Source organism: Dryobates pubescens, chromosome 21, assembly GCF_014839835.1.
Source record: "Dryobates pubescens isolate bDryPub1 chromosome 21, bDryPub1.pri, whole genome shotgun sequence".
In the NCBI taxonomy this organism is placed as follows: domain Eukaryota; kingdom Metazoa; phylum Chordata; class Aves; order Piciformes; family Picidae; genus Dryobates; species Dryobates pubescens.
Window position 1 is genome coordinate 21,217,732 of NC_071632.1, and position 16,447 is coordinate 21,234,178.

The 16,447-nt window shown below is 46.4% G+C and overlaps 2 protein-coding genes across 2 annotated transcripts; one reads left to right on the forward strand and one right to left on the reverse strand.

Moving 5' to 3' along the window:
* Positions 1-3,389: 3,389 nt before the first annotated feature.
* THNSL1 (threonine synthase like 1) lies at positions 3,390-6,947 on the reverse strand. The gene is made up of 2 exons (XM_054171437.1): positions 6,853-6,947; positions 3,390-6,126 (listed from the first exon to the last, which is right to left on the reverse strand). The coding sequence occupies exon 2, from the start codon at positions 6,064-6,066 to the stop codon at positions 3,859-3,861; it is 2,208 nt and encodes a 735-aa protein (XP_054027412.1). The 5' UTR covers positions 6,067-6,126; positions 6,853-6,947; the 3' UTR covers positions 3,390-3,858.
* Positions 6,948-7,612: 665 nt separating this feature from the next.
* ENKUR (enkurin, TRPC channel interacting protein) lies at positions 7,613-16,069 on the forward strand. The gene is made up of 5 exons (XM_009899357.2): positions 7,613-7,704; positions 8,743-8,888; positions 9,308-9,531; positions 11,350-11,496; positions 15,587-16,069. Exons 1-5 carry the CDS (start codon positions 7,628-7,630, stop codon positions 15,758-15,760), a joined length of 768 nt encoding a protein of 255 aa, XP_009897659.1. The 5' UTR covers positions 7,613-7,627; the 3' UTR covers positions 15,761-16,069.
* Positions 16,070-16,447: the final 378 nt, after the last annotated feature.

Sequence of the window (16,447 nt, forward strand, 5' to 3'; positions counted from 1 at the left end):
ACCGAGTCAGAAAGTCCACTAAATGCCAACTCTATTTGCACAGAATTTAGTGATTTAAGCTAAACTGAATAGAAAATACACTTGTCCCAAAATACATTTCTAAAGCAGAACCCTGTGAGCACACTGTCCTCTCTGACCTTTGGTTGGCATATAAAAGGTTGAGTTGAAGTATAAAAAGGACACTTCTTCAGTTTGTCTTATTCAGGTCTTATTATGAGCTGAAACTGCCCAGTGGATCACAACTTGTCGTGAAAGCAGAGAGAAATGCCAAGCTGCTGGGGGGGGTAGGGAAGCTTTACAGCAGGATCTAGACAGGTTAGATCCATGGGCCAAGGTTAATTGTATGAGGTCCAACAAGGCCAAGACACATCCTGTAACAGTTTACCCTACGGCAAGCTACAGACCTGGGGATGTGTGGCCAGAAAGCTGTGACTTGGAAAGAGACCTTGGGGAATTGGTTGGCAGTCAGCTGAACTTGTGTCAGCAGCGTGCCCAGGTAGCCAAGAAAGCCAATGGCATCCTGGCTTGGATTAGAAACACAGGGGCCAGCAGAGACAGAGAGGCTGCCCTGTGCTCAGCACTGGTGATTCCACACCTCAGGAATTGTACTCACTTCTGGGCTCCTCAGGATGGGAAGGACACAGAACTGCTAGAGTGTGTCTAGAGAAAGGAAACAGGCTCCTGAAGGGCCTGGAGCATATGACCTCCAAGGAGGGGCTGAGGGAGCTGGGGTTGTTCTGTATGGAGAAGAGGAGGCCGAGAGGAGACCTCCTTGCTCTCTACAAGTACCTGGAAGGAGGCAGGAAAGAGGAGGGTGACAACCTACAGGACTACAGAAAATGGTTCCCAGCTGCAGCAGGGAAGGTTCAGGCTGGATGTTAGAAAATATTTGTTCACTGAAAGGGCTCTCAAAGATTGGAATGGTCACCATCCCTAGATGCATTCAAAGTGTGTGGACATGGTGCTCAGGGACATGTTTCAGTGATGGACTTGCAGCGCTGAGTCAAAAGTTGGAGGCTCTTGAAGGTCTCTCCCAACCGAAGATATTCTGTACAAAGAACAGAATGGGTCCAAGCACATCTCATCAGCTGCAAAATGTCTCTTAGCTTCCAAAAGCTTGGTAAAACCAAGTAATAATTAGCTACACTCAATACAGCTGACATTTGCATAGGCACTTGCCTCCCATGTGCCTTCACCTCATTTCCATAATGAAAGGAGCTCTTGCCCAACCCATCACAACACATATTGTGTAATGAAATTGAAAACTAATGATCCATATCCTAATAGCCATGAGTCAAGTCAGTGTGCATGAGTAGCCCATTTGCAGCTCTCCAGGGACAGAAAGAACAAGGCTAAGCACATCCAGCAGCCTGTTCAGCACACAGCATCTTCTGCGTGCAGCAGAACTTTCACCCTCCCTGCTGCTTGAACCTCTGTGAAATTTCCTCCGTGAGGAAAGGCTGAGAGAGCTGGGGCTGTTTAGCTTGGAGGAGGCTGAGGGGGCTCTTACCCATGCTAACAAATTTCTGAAGGGTGGGCATCAAGAGGATGGGACCAGCCTTTTGGCAGCTGTCCCCAGTGACAGGACAGAAACTTGAACTCTCATGTTTAGAGTGCCACTTCTAAGTTACTTATTCAGTTCCTATCAGCTGCTAGCAGGGCTCATGTGATGTGAAAATAGCAAGTAGAAATGTTACTAATACCTTCTCCTTTAAAGCAAGCTTGAGCTGCTGCCATGACCTTTGAAATATTGATCATCTGAGTCATGCCAAAATAAACCCTCTGCCACTTGAGGTCTGGCTGTTTAACCTAACAAGCACAGAGTGCATTGGGTTGGAGGGGGCCCACTAAGGGCATCTTTGTCCAACCCCCCGCTGTAGGCAGGGACTTCTCTAACTAGATCAGGTTGCTCAGAATCCCATCAGGTTTGACCTTGAATGTCTCCAGGGAAGGGGTCTTCATCACCTGTCTGGGCAACTTGTTCCAGTATTTCACCAAAGAACTTCCTCCTCATGTCCAACCTAAATCTACCCTGCTCTACTTTCAAACCATTTGCCCTCATCCTGTCTCTACAGGCACTTCAGGAGTCCCTTCCCAGCCTTCCTGTAGGGCCCCTGCAGATATGGAAGTGCTGCTCTATGGTCTACCCCACAGCCTTCTGTTCTCCAGGCTGAACAGCCCCAGCTCTGAGCCTGTCCTCATAGCAGAGGTGCTGCAGCCCTCTGATCATCTTGGTGGCCTCCTCTGTACCTGCTCCAGCAGGTCCATGTAATTTAACTGTCAAAGGCATTCACTGTGGCAGATGCACATCTCGCTTGGGCCTTGCACTTTGAGCTGGAAGAAATGGCAGCTCTTTAAAATGCTTGGCTAGATGGTGTCTTCTTCACCTCTTGTGTGGCAAAAAGTACAAGCAGACACAAGAGGGGAAGCAACAGTTCAAAGCCTCAACTGAGTCCTGACATCTAGAAGATGCTGCCTCTTTGAGAGGCTACACTGCTACCAATTTACTACTACTCTTGGTAACACTTTTCCCATTTGAATCCTAGTGGGAAACAGCCTCCTGTAGCTCTGTGTGCTCACATCTGATGACTCTTGGCTGTTAACCTGTGTCTGCACACCAGTCAAAACTTGCCAATACATCATTTTGCCTTTTCTTAGTGCGAGATGTAGTTAGAGTTTTATGCCCTTGGCAAATACAACCTGCAGTTAGCAGAACACATTTGTCCATAGCCAAATGATCTCCTAGGGCAACCTGCTCTGTTTTTTTCTGATGGGAAAAAACCCAAACAATCAAGAACCTGTCATTAGGAAAACCAGACTGCTAACAGATCTATTTTAGGTTACACAATGAACACCTCTGATGCTATCACACTTTGAGGTGCCAAGCACTTTGGGAAGCTTCTTTCTTATACAAGCCAAGGAAATTAGTTTAAGGGGGGGAGGGAGGGGGAAATATGGAAACAGAATTGCAGAAGTACAATAAAGCTGTGTGAGCTCAAGGATAAACAAAACAAATACATGTAACAAAAGGGTGAGGTCTGGTTCTTATTTAACAAGACTCTGCTGCTACTAGAAGCAAATTCTTCTATAACATTAAAAAAGGATTCTAAAATTGGAAGTTCCAACAGGAAAGATCTCAGAAAGGGACTACCAGACCTTAAAGGGAAAATCACAGATCAGAAAGGATCATAAATATTGATTAAAGGATTCTATTTTGCACAAGAAAACTTCTGGGAGGATAAAAAAGAGCATGAAAACCAAAATGACCAAATGACTTTAACATCAAAGCTGTCCTCACAACAAATACAAAACATTCCACAACATATCACCAAACTGAATGCTTCAAGGATTAACACAAGTATTCTTCAGTCTATGTAGTGAAACCCTCAGCAGCAGCATGTGCACATCATTCCAGCATCCTGCCATGTTTTGGTGCCCTAAGTGAAGAGAGTCAAAATGCAACTAATCATCCACTGCCCAAAGGATCACCTCCTGCATGCAAGACCACAGGAGCTGTCAGTTTCAGAAAGGTCAGACAATGTTCATTATCTTCCTCCTTCCTGGGAGAAGCCTCCAGGCACGTGAAGGAGAGCACACAGCCGGGGACAGCCAGCACTCCTGGTGTCTCTGCTACCTGTGACCTGCAGAAGAGCATTCCAGTCTTTGCACTTCCAGTTCATGACCTTCCATCACAACCAGAAATCTCACAGGTGTTACCAACACTGCTGAGAACTCCACAGCTGGATATAAAACTGTGGCTGTTGTGCTGTGGGCCGGACACAGGTCGGGTGAATCGTGCCTCAGTTCAAACATGCAGCTTGTTAAGAAGGCATGGCCAGGGACAGAGTGCAGGGCTGATCAGAAAACTCTCATGAAATGACTTTGAATTAAGGTTTCTATATGGGACATCAGCACACTCATATCAGCAGCACAGACCTGGTGATCCTCATGCCCCCTCTTTTTCAGGGTCTCCAACAGGCCCCAGTGGACTGGAGGTAGAGGGCCATAAGAACTCAGCAAGTGAAGCTGACTGACTGGACTCTGGTTGATTTCTGCAATCCTCAAGGCCCTCAAGATAGCAGGGGCAAACTTGGAGTAATGAGCTGTAGAGGAAATAATAATTGGGCAGCTTCTGTCCTGTAACCGATCTGCAACTACTTTCGCCACCGCCGTGTGTGTGTCCAAAATGTATCCTGTGGTGCTGTAGACAGAGTGAATGGCAGCCAAACAGTCCTCCTCTGAGCACCAGCCAGCCACCAAGTCCTGCTGAAGCCTTCCAAGCAGCTCTTTCCCTAGCTGGAAGTGGCCCTGGTTTTCCAGCTGGTTATAGAGGTGTGCCACCAGCTGCCCGTCCTCGTGAGCAATCATGTACAGGTATCGCTCCAGATTGGAGGACTTCAAAATATCTACTGCTGGAGAAAAGGTGGGAATCAGTTTTCTTGCCCTCAAATCATACACACCTGTTCTGATGAAGTCAGTCAAAACATTGTTTTCATTGGAAGCACAAACACATCTCCTGATAGGAACTCCCATCCTTTTAGCATACAAAGCAGCTAGGATGTTGCCAAAGTTTCCCGTGGGAATGCAGACATCCACAGGGCTCCCGAAGGGAATGATGCCCTGCTGAACAAGATCCAGGTATGCAGAAGCATGGTAAACTACCTGAGGAAGCAGTCGTGCCCAGTTGATGGAGTTTGCTGCAGCGAGAGCTGTTCCATACTCCACTGCAAGAAAGCCAGTATAATCAGGGTTAGTGAAGAGCTGCTTTATAGCTGTCTGGCAAAAGTCAAAGTCAGATCTGACCCCTACTGACCAGGCATTTTCCTTCTGACAGCCAATCATCTGCCATTTCTGAATTGGGCTCACTCCATCCTCAGGAAAAAAATTCATCACAGCAATTCTCTGTTTGTCTGTGTCCTGGAGACGACTAAAGCCATCCAGGACAGCACTCCCTGTGTCACCAGAAGTAGCTACCAGAACCAGGTAGTTGCAGCTTCTGGGAATGCAATATGCAAACACATGTGGCACCAACTGCAATGCAAAGTCTTTAAAGGATGCTGTTGGTCCATGAAATAGCTCAAGCAGAAACTGATTGCCTGCCAGGTGCCTGACTGGTGCAATTTTAGAACAAGTGAAGTTTTCCCCATAAGCTGTTCCGATAATTTCTGCCAGCTTAGAGGCAGGAATGTCAGCAGGGTGTATGCATCTTTCCAGCACTGCCTGGGCTCTTTCAATGTAAGTTGCTTCTATTAGGCTCTGCCATTCTCCAGCAGTGAATTTTGGAAGGCCTCTCTGAGGAACAAAGAGTCCTCCATCAGGGGCTAAGCCCTCAGTTATGACATCACTGAAGTACTTATGAGAGTCTCTGTCCGTGCTGGACCTAGTGGACACGAAAGTTTCCAGCTCTGAGTTTTGGTGTCTCTTCACAGCATCAAGTACCTTCTCTGCTACAACCTCTGCTGAAACATCCCCTGCACAGAGCACACGGATGTCGTGCCACCTCTGGTAGAACTGCTTCCTAAACTGCAGTATGTCCTTGAGAGAAACACCAGGAGCCTGGCCCACGATGCGATCCACCTTCATTGACTGCAGCCTGCTCATGATGACCGCCGCGGGCACGTCCAGGTACACGACTATCCCGCTCCTCTTCACGTGCTGCATGCTGGCAGCGTGCATTGGATTGGACCCAGTAAGGGAAATGACACTTCCAGATGCTGAAAACTTCAACAGGGCTTTTCCTTCCTCCTCTAGAAACTGCTCACTACCAACATCCTGCAGTTTTTCCGAGACACTCATGTTCCAGGCTGCTTCAAGGACATCATCATCTATGTCTATAGCAGGGCGATCCAGTTTCTGAGCTACTATCCTCCCCACCGTTGTTTTCCCAGCACCCGGAGGTCCCATCAGGATAATGTTTTTGTTTCCAACAAGAGAATGGCTTGAGAACCAGGACTTCCAGATCCATACCAGTGCAGTGGGTCTTGAAAGCATCAGCTTTAACCACGTGCTGGAAAGATTGGTTTGGGTTAGCAGTCTTACAGGCTGATGCTGGACAACGTGAAACATCTTCTGCTGGGTTGTTTGGTTGGGGTTTTTTCCAAGCTAACTTGACAATCCACTCAACTGCTTCAAAAAGAGGAAGAAATCCACATTAGTTAGTCCTTCAGCAAACACCTATGAAGAAAACCAAAAGGATATGAAAACCAGAGCAAGACTTCAAACATAAATCCAGTGCCAGGACTTTATCAGTGCCAGGAAGGTATTTTTCAGCACGCGACTCCTTTACTTTCCTGCACAAAGCATTAGCAACTAAACAGAGTTTTCACCACCAGTGGCCAGGACAAGAACCCCAGTGAAGGCTGGGCTGTGTTACTGGTATGGGCACAAAGCTGTACCAACATAACCTATGGCTGAAATGCAGGAGCCACACCAGCCAGCTGCAGTTCACAGCTGCCAGAGCTCAGGGGAGGTCAGGACTAAGGGCTACCACATTTCGAAATCATTAGCACTGGACAGCTTCCATTCGACTGTTCCCAGAGCCTTCTGCAGAGAAATCAAACCAAACCAAACCACATAACCCCCAGCTTCAGCCTTCCCATGACCGTCCCACAGACCAAGCTCCTGCAAAGGCTCCAAATGGGGAGGTTTAGATTGGAGATTAGAAGAGATTTACTGCCCGAGAGGGTTCTCAAGCACTGGCACAGGCTCCCCGGGGAGGTGCTGGAAAGAGGCAGAGCCGTGGTGCTGAGGGACACGGTTTAGCCTTGGTCGAGTTAGAGAAGGGTTGGACAGGACGTAAAGGCTCTTCCAACCGAAGCAATCCTGTGACTCACCACCGCCCTCCCTCCTCACCGTTCTGACGCCCAGAAGGTGTCAAACGCGCGGCTGGGAGCAGGTGGAGGCGGCTGGAGGAGAGCGGCCGGGCCGGGCCGCACCGCACGGGGGTAAACGCGACGCTACAGAGCCGGGTCAGGCTCGCTCGCCCGGAGAGCACAACCCCGAGCTCGCAGCTCCCCTCGGGAGCGGCGCCGCCGGCCCTGCCTGGCCCTGCCCGGCCCTGCGCGCCCGGCTCCGCCCGGCCCTCTTCACCCACCGGCAACGCCCTCGCGGCGCCCGCCGCCCCTGCGCACGCGCAGCCCCGTGCCCGCCCCGCCCTCACTCGGGCCCTGCCGGCTTCGTCGGCGCCAATTGCGGCCGCGCGGCCCCGGGCCCGGCCCGGAGGAAGGTGGCCGTGTGTGACGCAGTTCCGCCCCGCGCCTGGCGCCGTTACCTAGCGACAGCGCCGCGCTTCCCCAGCAACCGCCAGGCAGCCGCGCGCCCCTCCGTGCCTGTGGCGGCTCCGCGGCGGGAGGCAGCTGCGAGCTGACAGCGGCACAGGGCCGGGAGCCAGCTGCGAAGGGAGGGAAGAAGAGGCAAGGTCGGCACTATCCAGGGCCCCGCAGTGAAGTGGGCGCTTCACTGTGTCTAAAGCCCCTCAGCGAGGCGGGCGCTGTCCCGTGTCCAGGGCCCCTCAGCGAGGCGGGCGCTGTCCCGTGTCCAGGGCCCCTCAGCGAGGCGGGCGCTGTCCCGTGTCCAGGGCCCGCCAGCGAGGCGGGCGCTGTCCTGTGTCCAGTCTCTCAGCCAGAGGATGCCGAGCCCTTGCACACAGGAGAGCATTTATAACCTCCTGCCCCGCCTGGAAGAGAAGCCTGTCAAACCTCCCAGGTAAGTGGGTGTGAGAGCATCCCTTGCAGACACGGTGCCTGGTTCTGGCAAGGCAACACATCTCACAGGGAACAGGTGTTAAGAAACATGCTCCAGTTGTGGCATGGTTGTTGCTCCTCCTCCTGAGTCACTAGCTAACATCTGAGCTGATGATTCAGTTTGGTATCTTCAATGTCATCTTGTTCATTGACAAAGAATTTACAAAGCTGTCTTTCCATGCAGAGGAGTTCGATGACATCTTTGTTATTCACACTTCAAATAATTTTTCAGTGAACAGCTGGAAAGTTGGGGGATTGTGGGTTTTTTCCTCAGTGCCACACTTCCATTCTTTTCATGTATCAGGTGTGTCTGCTGATGTTGTTTCTTTTACTTCTTTCTCACACCTTACCTTAAGAACATCTTTAAAAGTCTTTTGCCCCTATAGAAACTCTCCTTGGAGAGTTTCTGTTATATTTGTATTTGATAATTATGCACACAAATGTTGGTTTCTGCAAGGCTCTCTCCATGAAATAAAGCTGCCAGAGTTAACATTCTCAGTGAAAGGGTAATACAGGTCCTAACTCAATAGCTTTTAAATATCAGTGACACTCATCAGAACAAAGACAGCTACTCCTCTTCAGGTAGGAGGGTTCAAACCTGTGTGATTTCTACTTCTGAGCCTTTTCTGTATAAAACACATCATACATAACCATTTGTTTGTTTCTCATATTGGAAACACTTTGCAGGCAGAGGAAAATGAAATGACAGCATGGCACACAGCACATTACATCTGTTCCTCTCTTAACACCCTCCAAGGGTTTGGATACTGCACGGCCCTCAGGTGTAGTTTAGGCCAGGGATTCTTTAGGCTAGATACAACCTAACTAAACCCCCTTCTGAGCTCACTGACTTCTGTTGCCACCCCACTTCCTGCTTTGATTAGCCAGCTGGTAACAACAGTGTTGAACTGGTTAATAGCATGATCTGAGCAGTCTGAAGCAATACATGCAAAAGCTTGGGTCTTTTTTCAGCCTTTTTCCCCCCTGGCTCTTGTCTAAGGTATATATCCACATTTAGACCATCTGTGAAACGGGAGGCGCAGGAAAATAAAGCTCAGTGCAAAACTATGGGACCAGCAAAAGTTGCAGTGCCATCTCCAAAGAATTTTCTGCAGAAACATTCAAAGGAACCCAAGCTTCCAGCAAGTAAGTGTGGAAGTGAACTATACGAAAGGTCATGTATGGGTTTGATTTTTCACTTGGTAATGTTGAAAGTAACAATTAGTTGCAGGGAATGAAATGTGTAAAGCAACTTAAATGGTCTTAATTACATTTAAGAATAGCCCTGCACTACTGCAGCTAAGAGGGAATGGGTAGAATATGATGAGGGAAAGCCATCTAACCCTACATAGTGCTTCCTGGGTTATGAGCCTTCTGCTGTGGCAGAGAAGTCTGCTCCTTTTCACCACAGTACCCTCCAAGTCCATTCTTTCATTACAGACACAGTTGGCTTCTGCTTTTGTCTCATTTTATACATAAATTTTAGCTTTTGAAAAATGGAATGACAGTGAATTGGAAAGCTCCTCGTGGCTGTTGCTGAGAATGTTTAAATGCTCAATTCACAGGACAAAAGGAACAGGATAAGAAATTGCCTTCACTGTCAGTGCCACGGAGGACAGATCGCCCAGTTATGGGAATTCAGAGTAAAAAGAACTTCATAAACGCAAATGCAGTTGCTGCTATCACAAGATTGCCTAAAAAGCCTCAACCTATTTATGTTGATAGAAGACAGGGAGATAAATATCTGCTTGAAACTTCAGGACTTGTTCCAAAATACATTAAAAAAAAGGTAAGTGTTACTACAGTGGAAAGCCTCATAGCAGTGCCTGGTTTAGGTTCTCCTGTGAAATGCTTGTGGTTCTTTTTGATATTTATGTGTACTGCTGGTGTGTGTGGTTGAGGCTGAGGTTCTTCAGGGACAAATCATTGGCACTAGCACTGTGCTTTGCCTTTGCTCTGTGCCCACCTGCTTGTGGGCTCAGCAAAAACCTTGTCAGAATGCTGCTGCTAAAGCAATAGCCTATGGGCAGTGTTGGGAACCCAGGGAGTGTCTCATGGGAAGAAAAATGGAGTTCTGTGGTGAATGCATGCTGGCTCTTTAACAAAGACAGGCAGGGAAGAAGAGGGATTGCCCTTTGGGGTTGCCCTTCTCCCAAGTAACTAATGATAGGACAATAGGTAATGGGCTCAGGCTGCTCCAAGGCAGCCTAAGGGTGTGGGGTGGGTGTCCCAGGTGCCAGTGGTCACATTCTTCTGGTTCTGCTACTTAGAAATGAGAAGGAACTGGTTGGATGTGTGCTAATCAAGAGTAGTCTTGGTTGCACAGGTGATGAAGTAGTTCAAGATCCCCTCCTCCTTGGGAAGACAGATGGCAGTGCACAGATCCTGTACTTCAGAGAGCAAAGATCAACTTATTGAGGGAACTAGTAGGACCTTGTGGGAGAGAGCTCTGGAAGCAAAGGAGCTTGAGAGAGCTGGCATGCCTTTAAGCACAACCTCCTCCAGCCCAAGCACAGTCCCTGCCACTGCTTAGGAAAACAAGATTTGTTGGAAATCTGGCTTACCTAAACAGTTACTCCTGACAGGGCACTAAGATTAGCCAAGCTTTTAGACACATCAGATGGCACATGACTTATGACAAGGATGCAAAAAAGTGAACCTGCAGCCCTTGCAGTTCTTTGCATGCCTACACATAGGTGTATACCATGCTGGTCATGATGCTAGCCAGCACTGAAAGATGTGGGAATAATTGAGCATTTAAAGAAGGCTGGCTCTGGTATCTTCTAGCAGAGCTTCACTTGCCAAAGGACAAGGAAGAGATGTGTTGCCCCAAGTACAGCTGGATGTTTAGAAATTGGTTTTCCTCCCAGAAACACAGCTCTGCCCGACTCGGCGTGGGAACGTTTACCATTCCCAGCTGGGGCAGTTCTCGTGTGTGTGTGTGTGTGTGTGAATACTAGAACCAGAGAATCATTAGGCTGCAAAGACCCCTAAGGTCATCAGGGCCAACCTTCTACCCAACACCTCCATGACCACTGGGCCACATCCCAAAGTGCCACATCTACTCATTTCTTGAACACCTGCAGGGATGGTGACTCCACCACCTCCCTGGGCAGCCTGTTCCAGTGCCTGACCACTCTTGCAGTACAGAATTTCTTCCTAATATCCAACCTGCTCACTCTCATCTGTGGCATGCAACATTCAGCAAGGATCAGGATACAGGAAAGCAGCTAAGGAATGTGTTTCAGATGGTAGAGTCTGACACCATATAAAAATGTACAATAGCTTGCTGTCATTAACAGGTTTCAAACTCCTCACTCGATTATCAGTTCTTAGGAACAGACTTCTTTTCTTTTGGTTTCTGGATTCTGTTGTCTTCCAAGGCTGCAAAAAGGATTGGGAGGGAATTGTTTGTCCACTTGGCTCAGGCTACAAACACAATTACATTTGGTATTTCTAAGGACACAATGGTTGAAGATTTTATTGCTCAGTGGCACAAGGTTGCATTTCTAGCTGTCTTTGCAAATGTAATATACTGTGGCTGACAGATAAGTCTTTGTTTCCTTCTTATAAACACCTATGAGCAAATTCTTCCTTGCCCTTATAGGATTTTGGTAGGACACCAAAATATGTCACAAAGAGAAATGAAGAAGAGAGGAGAGCTCAGGAAGAATATGAGGCCAGTATCTTGGAGACTCTCAAGAAAAGAGCCATGAAGCGGCTGTCTGATGAGGAAAGGACAAGTCTTCTGCAGGTGTGTGTTTAGATGTAGAGCTGTTAGTAACATAGACAATTCAGTCAGCAAATCTGAGTCCATGTAAACAGGTTTACCGTCGAGCTTTAAGGGAGGCAGGTGAGCTTGCTCCTTTTTCACTAGATGGAGCTGCAGAACAGTTGTAAACTGGACTGAAGGGTGCTGGTCTAGCTGCAGCTTTAGTCCACTCCTACAAGAACTTCAGTTCTGTGGGATTGCTGTTCCCCTTCCTGACTTGGAATTTCAGTGAAGCTTCAAATGATCACAGAAAATCACCTACATGGATGCAGTAACAGTTCTGAGGCTCTGCTTGTGAACTGTGGAAAACCAGAAATTATTTGGTTTGGTTTGATTTGGTTTTTCCTCCCACGTTGCCACTTTTATTGGCAGTTTCTGTCTTCACATTGTGACCTCACTGACTAAAGCATAAGGTCATGCTTCAGTATGTAGCAAGACCAGAAAACAGAATTAAATTGCAATATATCTGTAGAACTATGGTTGGAAAAAATGTGTTTTGTCAGTGTGTTTTGCATAGTCTCTTTCATACAGTTTTTGTTGCAGGAGATTTTATAAAGGGAAATAATACCATAAAAGAAGTAGAGCAGAAATGTTAGAAGTCCATCTCTGCTTGAACTGGAGTTTCTCATGACCACAGTTTAGCCAAGTTTCCTGTCAAATGGAACCTGCATTATTCTGACATGTTTATTGGTCTGCCCCTTAATAACTGGACCTTAGCAGCCACCTGAAACAAATTAGCAGGTGGGTGGACATCTCCAAGATGCTAAATTCCCAGTACAAATAAAGCCAGCAGAATATCCAGAGAGAGAACATAGTGTCTAACTCACTTGCAAAGAATAACTGGTTGATCAGCAAGATCCAAAAGAGTGTGTGCCTTGCTTGTGCACTAGAAGTTAAGCAGGAGCATGGGAGAGAGCATTATAGAGAACACAGCAGCAAGGGTGAAGACTAAGATGTATTTATGTTGGGAAAGGCATGAGACAAACTGATGGTCCAGCAAGTTAACTATGCAGCAGAAATACATGTGGAAGGAGGCATGTGAGTTGAGCTGCTCCCAGTTCTGCTGCTGGATTGGTTAAAATGATCTTCCACCTTTTTTTTTTAAATGAATGAGTGCACTGAATTTTATTATTTCTTTTTAATTTTAAAGTTTGTTGTTTTGTTTTTGTAATTAACTCAGTATTTTCTTTTACAGCTTTCAAGTTGTTCTTTCATGGGCCAGATCATTTACACAGTTATGTTGTCAGGAGAAATTAGTGTCCCCAGGGGGTGTGGCTTGCCCCCAGCGCTCAGCTGTAGCCATGTGGGAATTCCTGGCTTTCAAAAGAATAGGCAGTGCTGGTGAACACATGTGCACCACCTGATCTGCAAGCAGACGTGGCAGGAGATGTCTGAGGACAAACCAAGCCTCGTGGGCTTACAGAAATACATAGGAGTAATCTGGGCCAACAGTTTCTGAACCCTCCCTTACACTCACTTGTGGTGGGATTTTATGAGAACTAAAAAGAATGTTGCTAAATGCTGGACATATTTCTCCCTGATCCAGTGTCTGTTAGAATTCCTCACACAGAGTTAGATCCTCAGTGTGTGGTGGAGGCCTTTGCAGCAGTGGTCAGCGTGTTCCAGAGCACTCGGAGGTCTGCAAGGGAGATTTTACAGAGAGAATCATGAGCTGCTTTTGACCTTTGCACTCCGTAGGGACAGAGTCAGTTGGGATGAGTGCATGCTTTCTTGTCTTCTGAAAACCAGGTTTCAGTGATTTCCCAACCAGAAAAAGTTTTGGAAAGGTGGTGTTTCTTATCACGACTATTTGTAAACTGCACCTGACCCCTGGGCAGAATCAGACGAGCACAAGAGTCCTTCAGCTCTGAAACAGAAGCAACAATCTTCAAAACTAAATATTTATGAGGACTAGTTCTTTCAGACTTAACTTCAGTCACATGGATCAGTTAGCTAGTCTGGGAGACAAGATGCAGAATAATAGTGATGGGGTGTGTTCCCCACAGTGTGGAGAGCAGGGGAAGAGCAGAGCTGGGATCCAGCCACTTCTGCCTGTGGAGGGTAAAGGGTGGGAGATTCTCTTCACTGAGCAAGACAAACTTCACTGAGCTTAGACTGGATGTGAGGAAAAATGTCTTGACTGCAAGAGTGGTCAGGCATTGGAACAGGCTGCCCAAGGAGGTGGTGCAGTTACTATCCTTGGAGGTGTTCCAGAAATGTGTGGCCATGGCACTTTGGCACATGGTGTGATGGCCATGGTGGTGTTGGGTTGAAGATTGGACTGGATGATCTTAGAGGGCTTTTCCAACCCAAACAATTCAGTGATTCTGTGAGGCTGGAAATCACAATGTGCCATCAAATCAGTGTGTCAGTTCATCCTGGTTTCACTTACTGGGGAGAGTTGAAAACTTGTATGTGTAGATTTTGATTATCTTCTTGAGGAGAGAAACTAAGAGCAAGTGTTGCAGTAATTGCACCAGTCCCTCCTGGAGAGGGACTTTTTACAAGGGCTTGTAGTGACAGGATGAAGGGGGAATGGATCTGAGATCGAAGAGGGGAGATCAAGACTGGAGATTAGGAAGAAATTCCTTACAGTGAGGTTGGGGAGACACTGGCACAGGTTGCCCAGGGAGGCTGTGGATGCCCCCTCCCTGGAGGTGTTGAAGGCCAGGCTGGATGAGGCCTTGAGCAACCTGGGCTGGTGGGAGGTGTCCCTGCCCATGGCAAGGGGGTTGGAACTGGATGAGCTTTATGTTCCTTTCCAACGCAACCCCTTCTTGTGAGTCTATGATAATTGCAAGGAGGTAAAGACAGCTTTTTACATTTATGGTTCCATTCATCATGTATTGGTGAATAAAAGTTTGTTTCTGCTGTTGAATTAACAGATTTATGAGAATGTTTCAGCATGATTGTGTGAGGTTTTTCAGGCAGAGTTAACCTTGGGGTCTTGCTCATGACAGATGAGGTTTGCTTTCTCTAGCAAGGTAATTCTTTGCACAGCAGCATTCAGGAGAGGCAGCAGTTATTGGAATCATTGTTGATAGAGTCAGTGGCAGCTAGGGGTTTGTAGTCCAAATGAGAAATAAGTGACCTGCAGATGCTATTGCAATTGGAGATTGGGAAGGGGAATGAAATCATTTAGATATTTTATCTCATAGCAGTTTATAGAAGTTAAACCATCCTGGGATCAGTTTGGTGTCGATGGTCTGAGCAAAGCCTCACAGAAAATGAAGGTAGTGGTGAGATGAGCTGAAACTGCAGCTGCATTTTGGCTGGAGTTCTAAGTATTGGTACTCTTGTGATTACTTAAGGTTGGAAATGCCACTGTGTGTGGTGTGTTGATATCTGTGGGAGGCAGGCTGCTGTTTATGGGGATGTGGTTTCTGTAGTGCAGTTTCTAAGATAATTCCTGCTGCATTTTGGAGAAAAGAAAGCATTTGAGTGATAGAAGTTGAGGCAGCTTTTAAGAATCCTGGTAGTTCCTCAGTGAGCACTTTAGCATCAGACACAATGGAGCAGTCGAAGTTGCTGACCTGTAGATGGTTGAGAGCACAGAAAGTCTCTTCTGTAGAATGGGACTCACTCTTCACTGACCTTGTGCAGTTTTTTCTTGGAGACACTGAGGACTGGAAATGAACAGACTTCCTTAAGCTCCTGGCAGGCTACAGAGCTGACTATTAGTCACAGGGACATACTTTCTCAGTTCAGCATTTTCATAGCTTGTCCTTCTTGGCCTAGTTTAATTATTGTTTTGTTGCCTCTGAAAGACTGGAACATTTTCTCTCCAAGGCACAGAGGGTTTTTAGGACCATTCCTTAGACTGCATCAGAATGAGTCAATTTATTTTATTTTTTTTTGTTGCAACTGCTTTGACTTTTAAGCATTTGATTAATTTGGTCCAATTAAGGTGATGAGACATTATCCATGTATTTATTTATCTATTCTTTTAACATTGCAGTGACACTTCTCAAATACAATATTAACAACAACAGGAAAAACTCCCAAAGTGTGCATGTGGTTCTCACTGAAGTAAGTTTTTCTCATGTATTTCCCTTCCATCTCATGGCACCAGGGGCTGAGAAGGAACTGGAAGGAAGTCTACCATGAATTTCAACGTCTTCCAGTACAAATAGACACCATACCCAAGAAGCTAAATAAAGAAAAGCTGGAAACACAGATGAAACAACTGGAGCATGACATAGAAGTAATTGAGAAGCACAAAGTTATCTACATTGCAGATGAGTAAGGACTGCTTTTCAGATATTGCCTCTTTCCTCCCTTTCTTTTTCTCAATCCCTACACCTCCACAAAGTGTCCCTCTAAATTCTCAGAAGAAATTGGCACCACCAACTACTCACAAGTAAAATATTCAACTAATAAAAGTATGTAGCTTCTTAGAAAAGTTATTACTTTTAGCTTTCATATATAAACCACAATTAAATTCTTCATTTAACTTCAAGTATAATTAATATATATATTTAATCTGTTATTCTTTGTAATTTTATTAACTGGTAAGATTACTATCAACATCATACATAAAAGCATAAAAATTACTGTTTCATAGGTTGGGAGCAGCTCCTTTCCTTGTATAACCAAAACAAGCTGAAGACAGCTTGGTAAATACAGCTTCGGGGTGGGATTGCTTCTGGACTGGTTATTAAGGAGCTGTTGCACTTTAACAGCTTGAGTGATTGTACTTCTAAACAATTTGGCTTCTGCATAACGTTCTGTGTACTCATTTTGGGTTACCAAGCACAATTTTTTATAGTGGAAGCCTATAATCATACAGACTGGAGGCAATACAGAGAGCAGACAGAGCATGCTGTGTATGTGTACATGATTCTGAAATGCTCCAGTAAATCTACAACTAAAGTAGAAAAAATGTGTTTTGATTGCTGTGGTGTGTGCATTATAAGAATGAAAGCAACATACT

Bases quoted from the DNA above. Each gene is read 5' to 3' on its own strand.
- ENKUR (XM_009899357.2), top strand. From the start codon at position 7,628: ATGCCGAGCCCTTGCACACAGGAGAGCATTTATAACCTCCTGCCCCGC. The intron at 8,889-9,307 runs GTAAGTGTGGAA...CTCAATTCACAG, and splicing joins GGAACCCAAGCTTCCAGCAA to GACAAAAGGAACAGGATAAG. The intron at 11,497-15,586 runs GTGTGTGTTTAG...TCATGGCACCAG, and splicing joins AAAGGACAAGTCTTCTGCAG to GGGCTGAGAAGGAACTGGAA.
- THNSL1 (XM_054171437.1), bottom strand. From the start codon at position 6,066: ATGTTTCACGTTGTCCAGCATCAGCCTGTAAGACTGCTAACCCAAACC.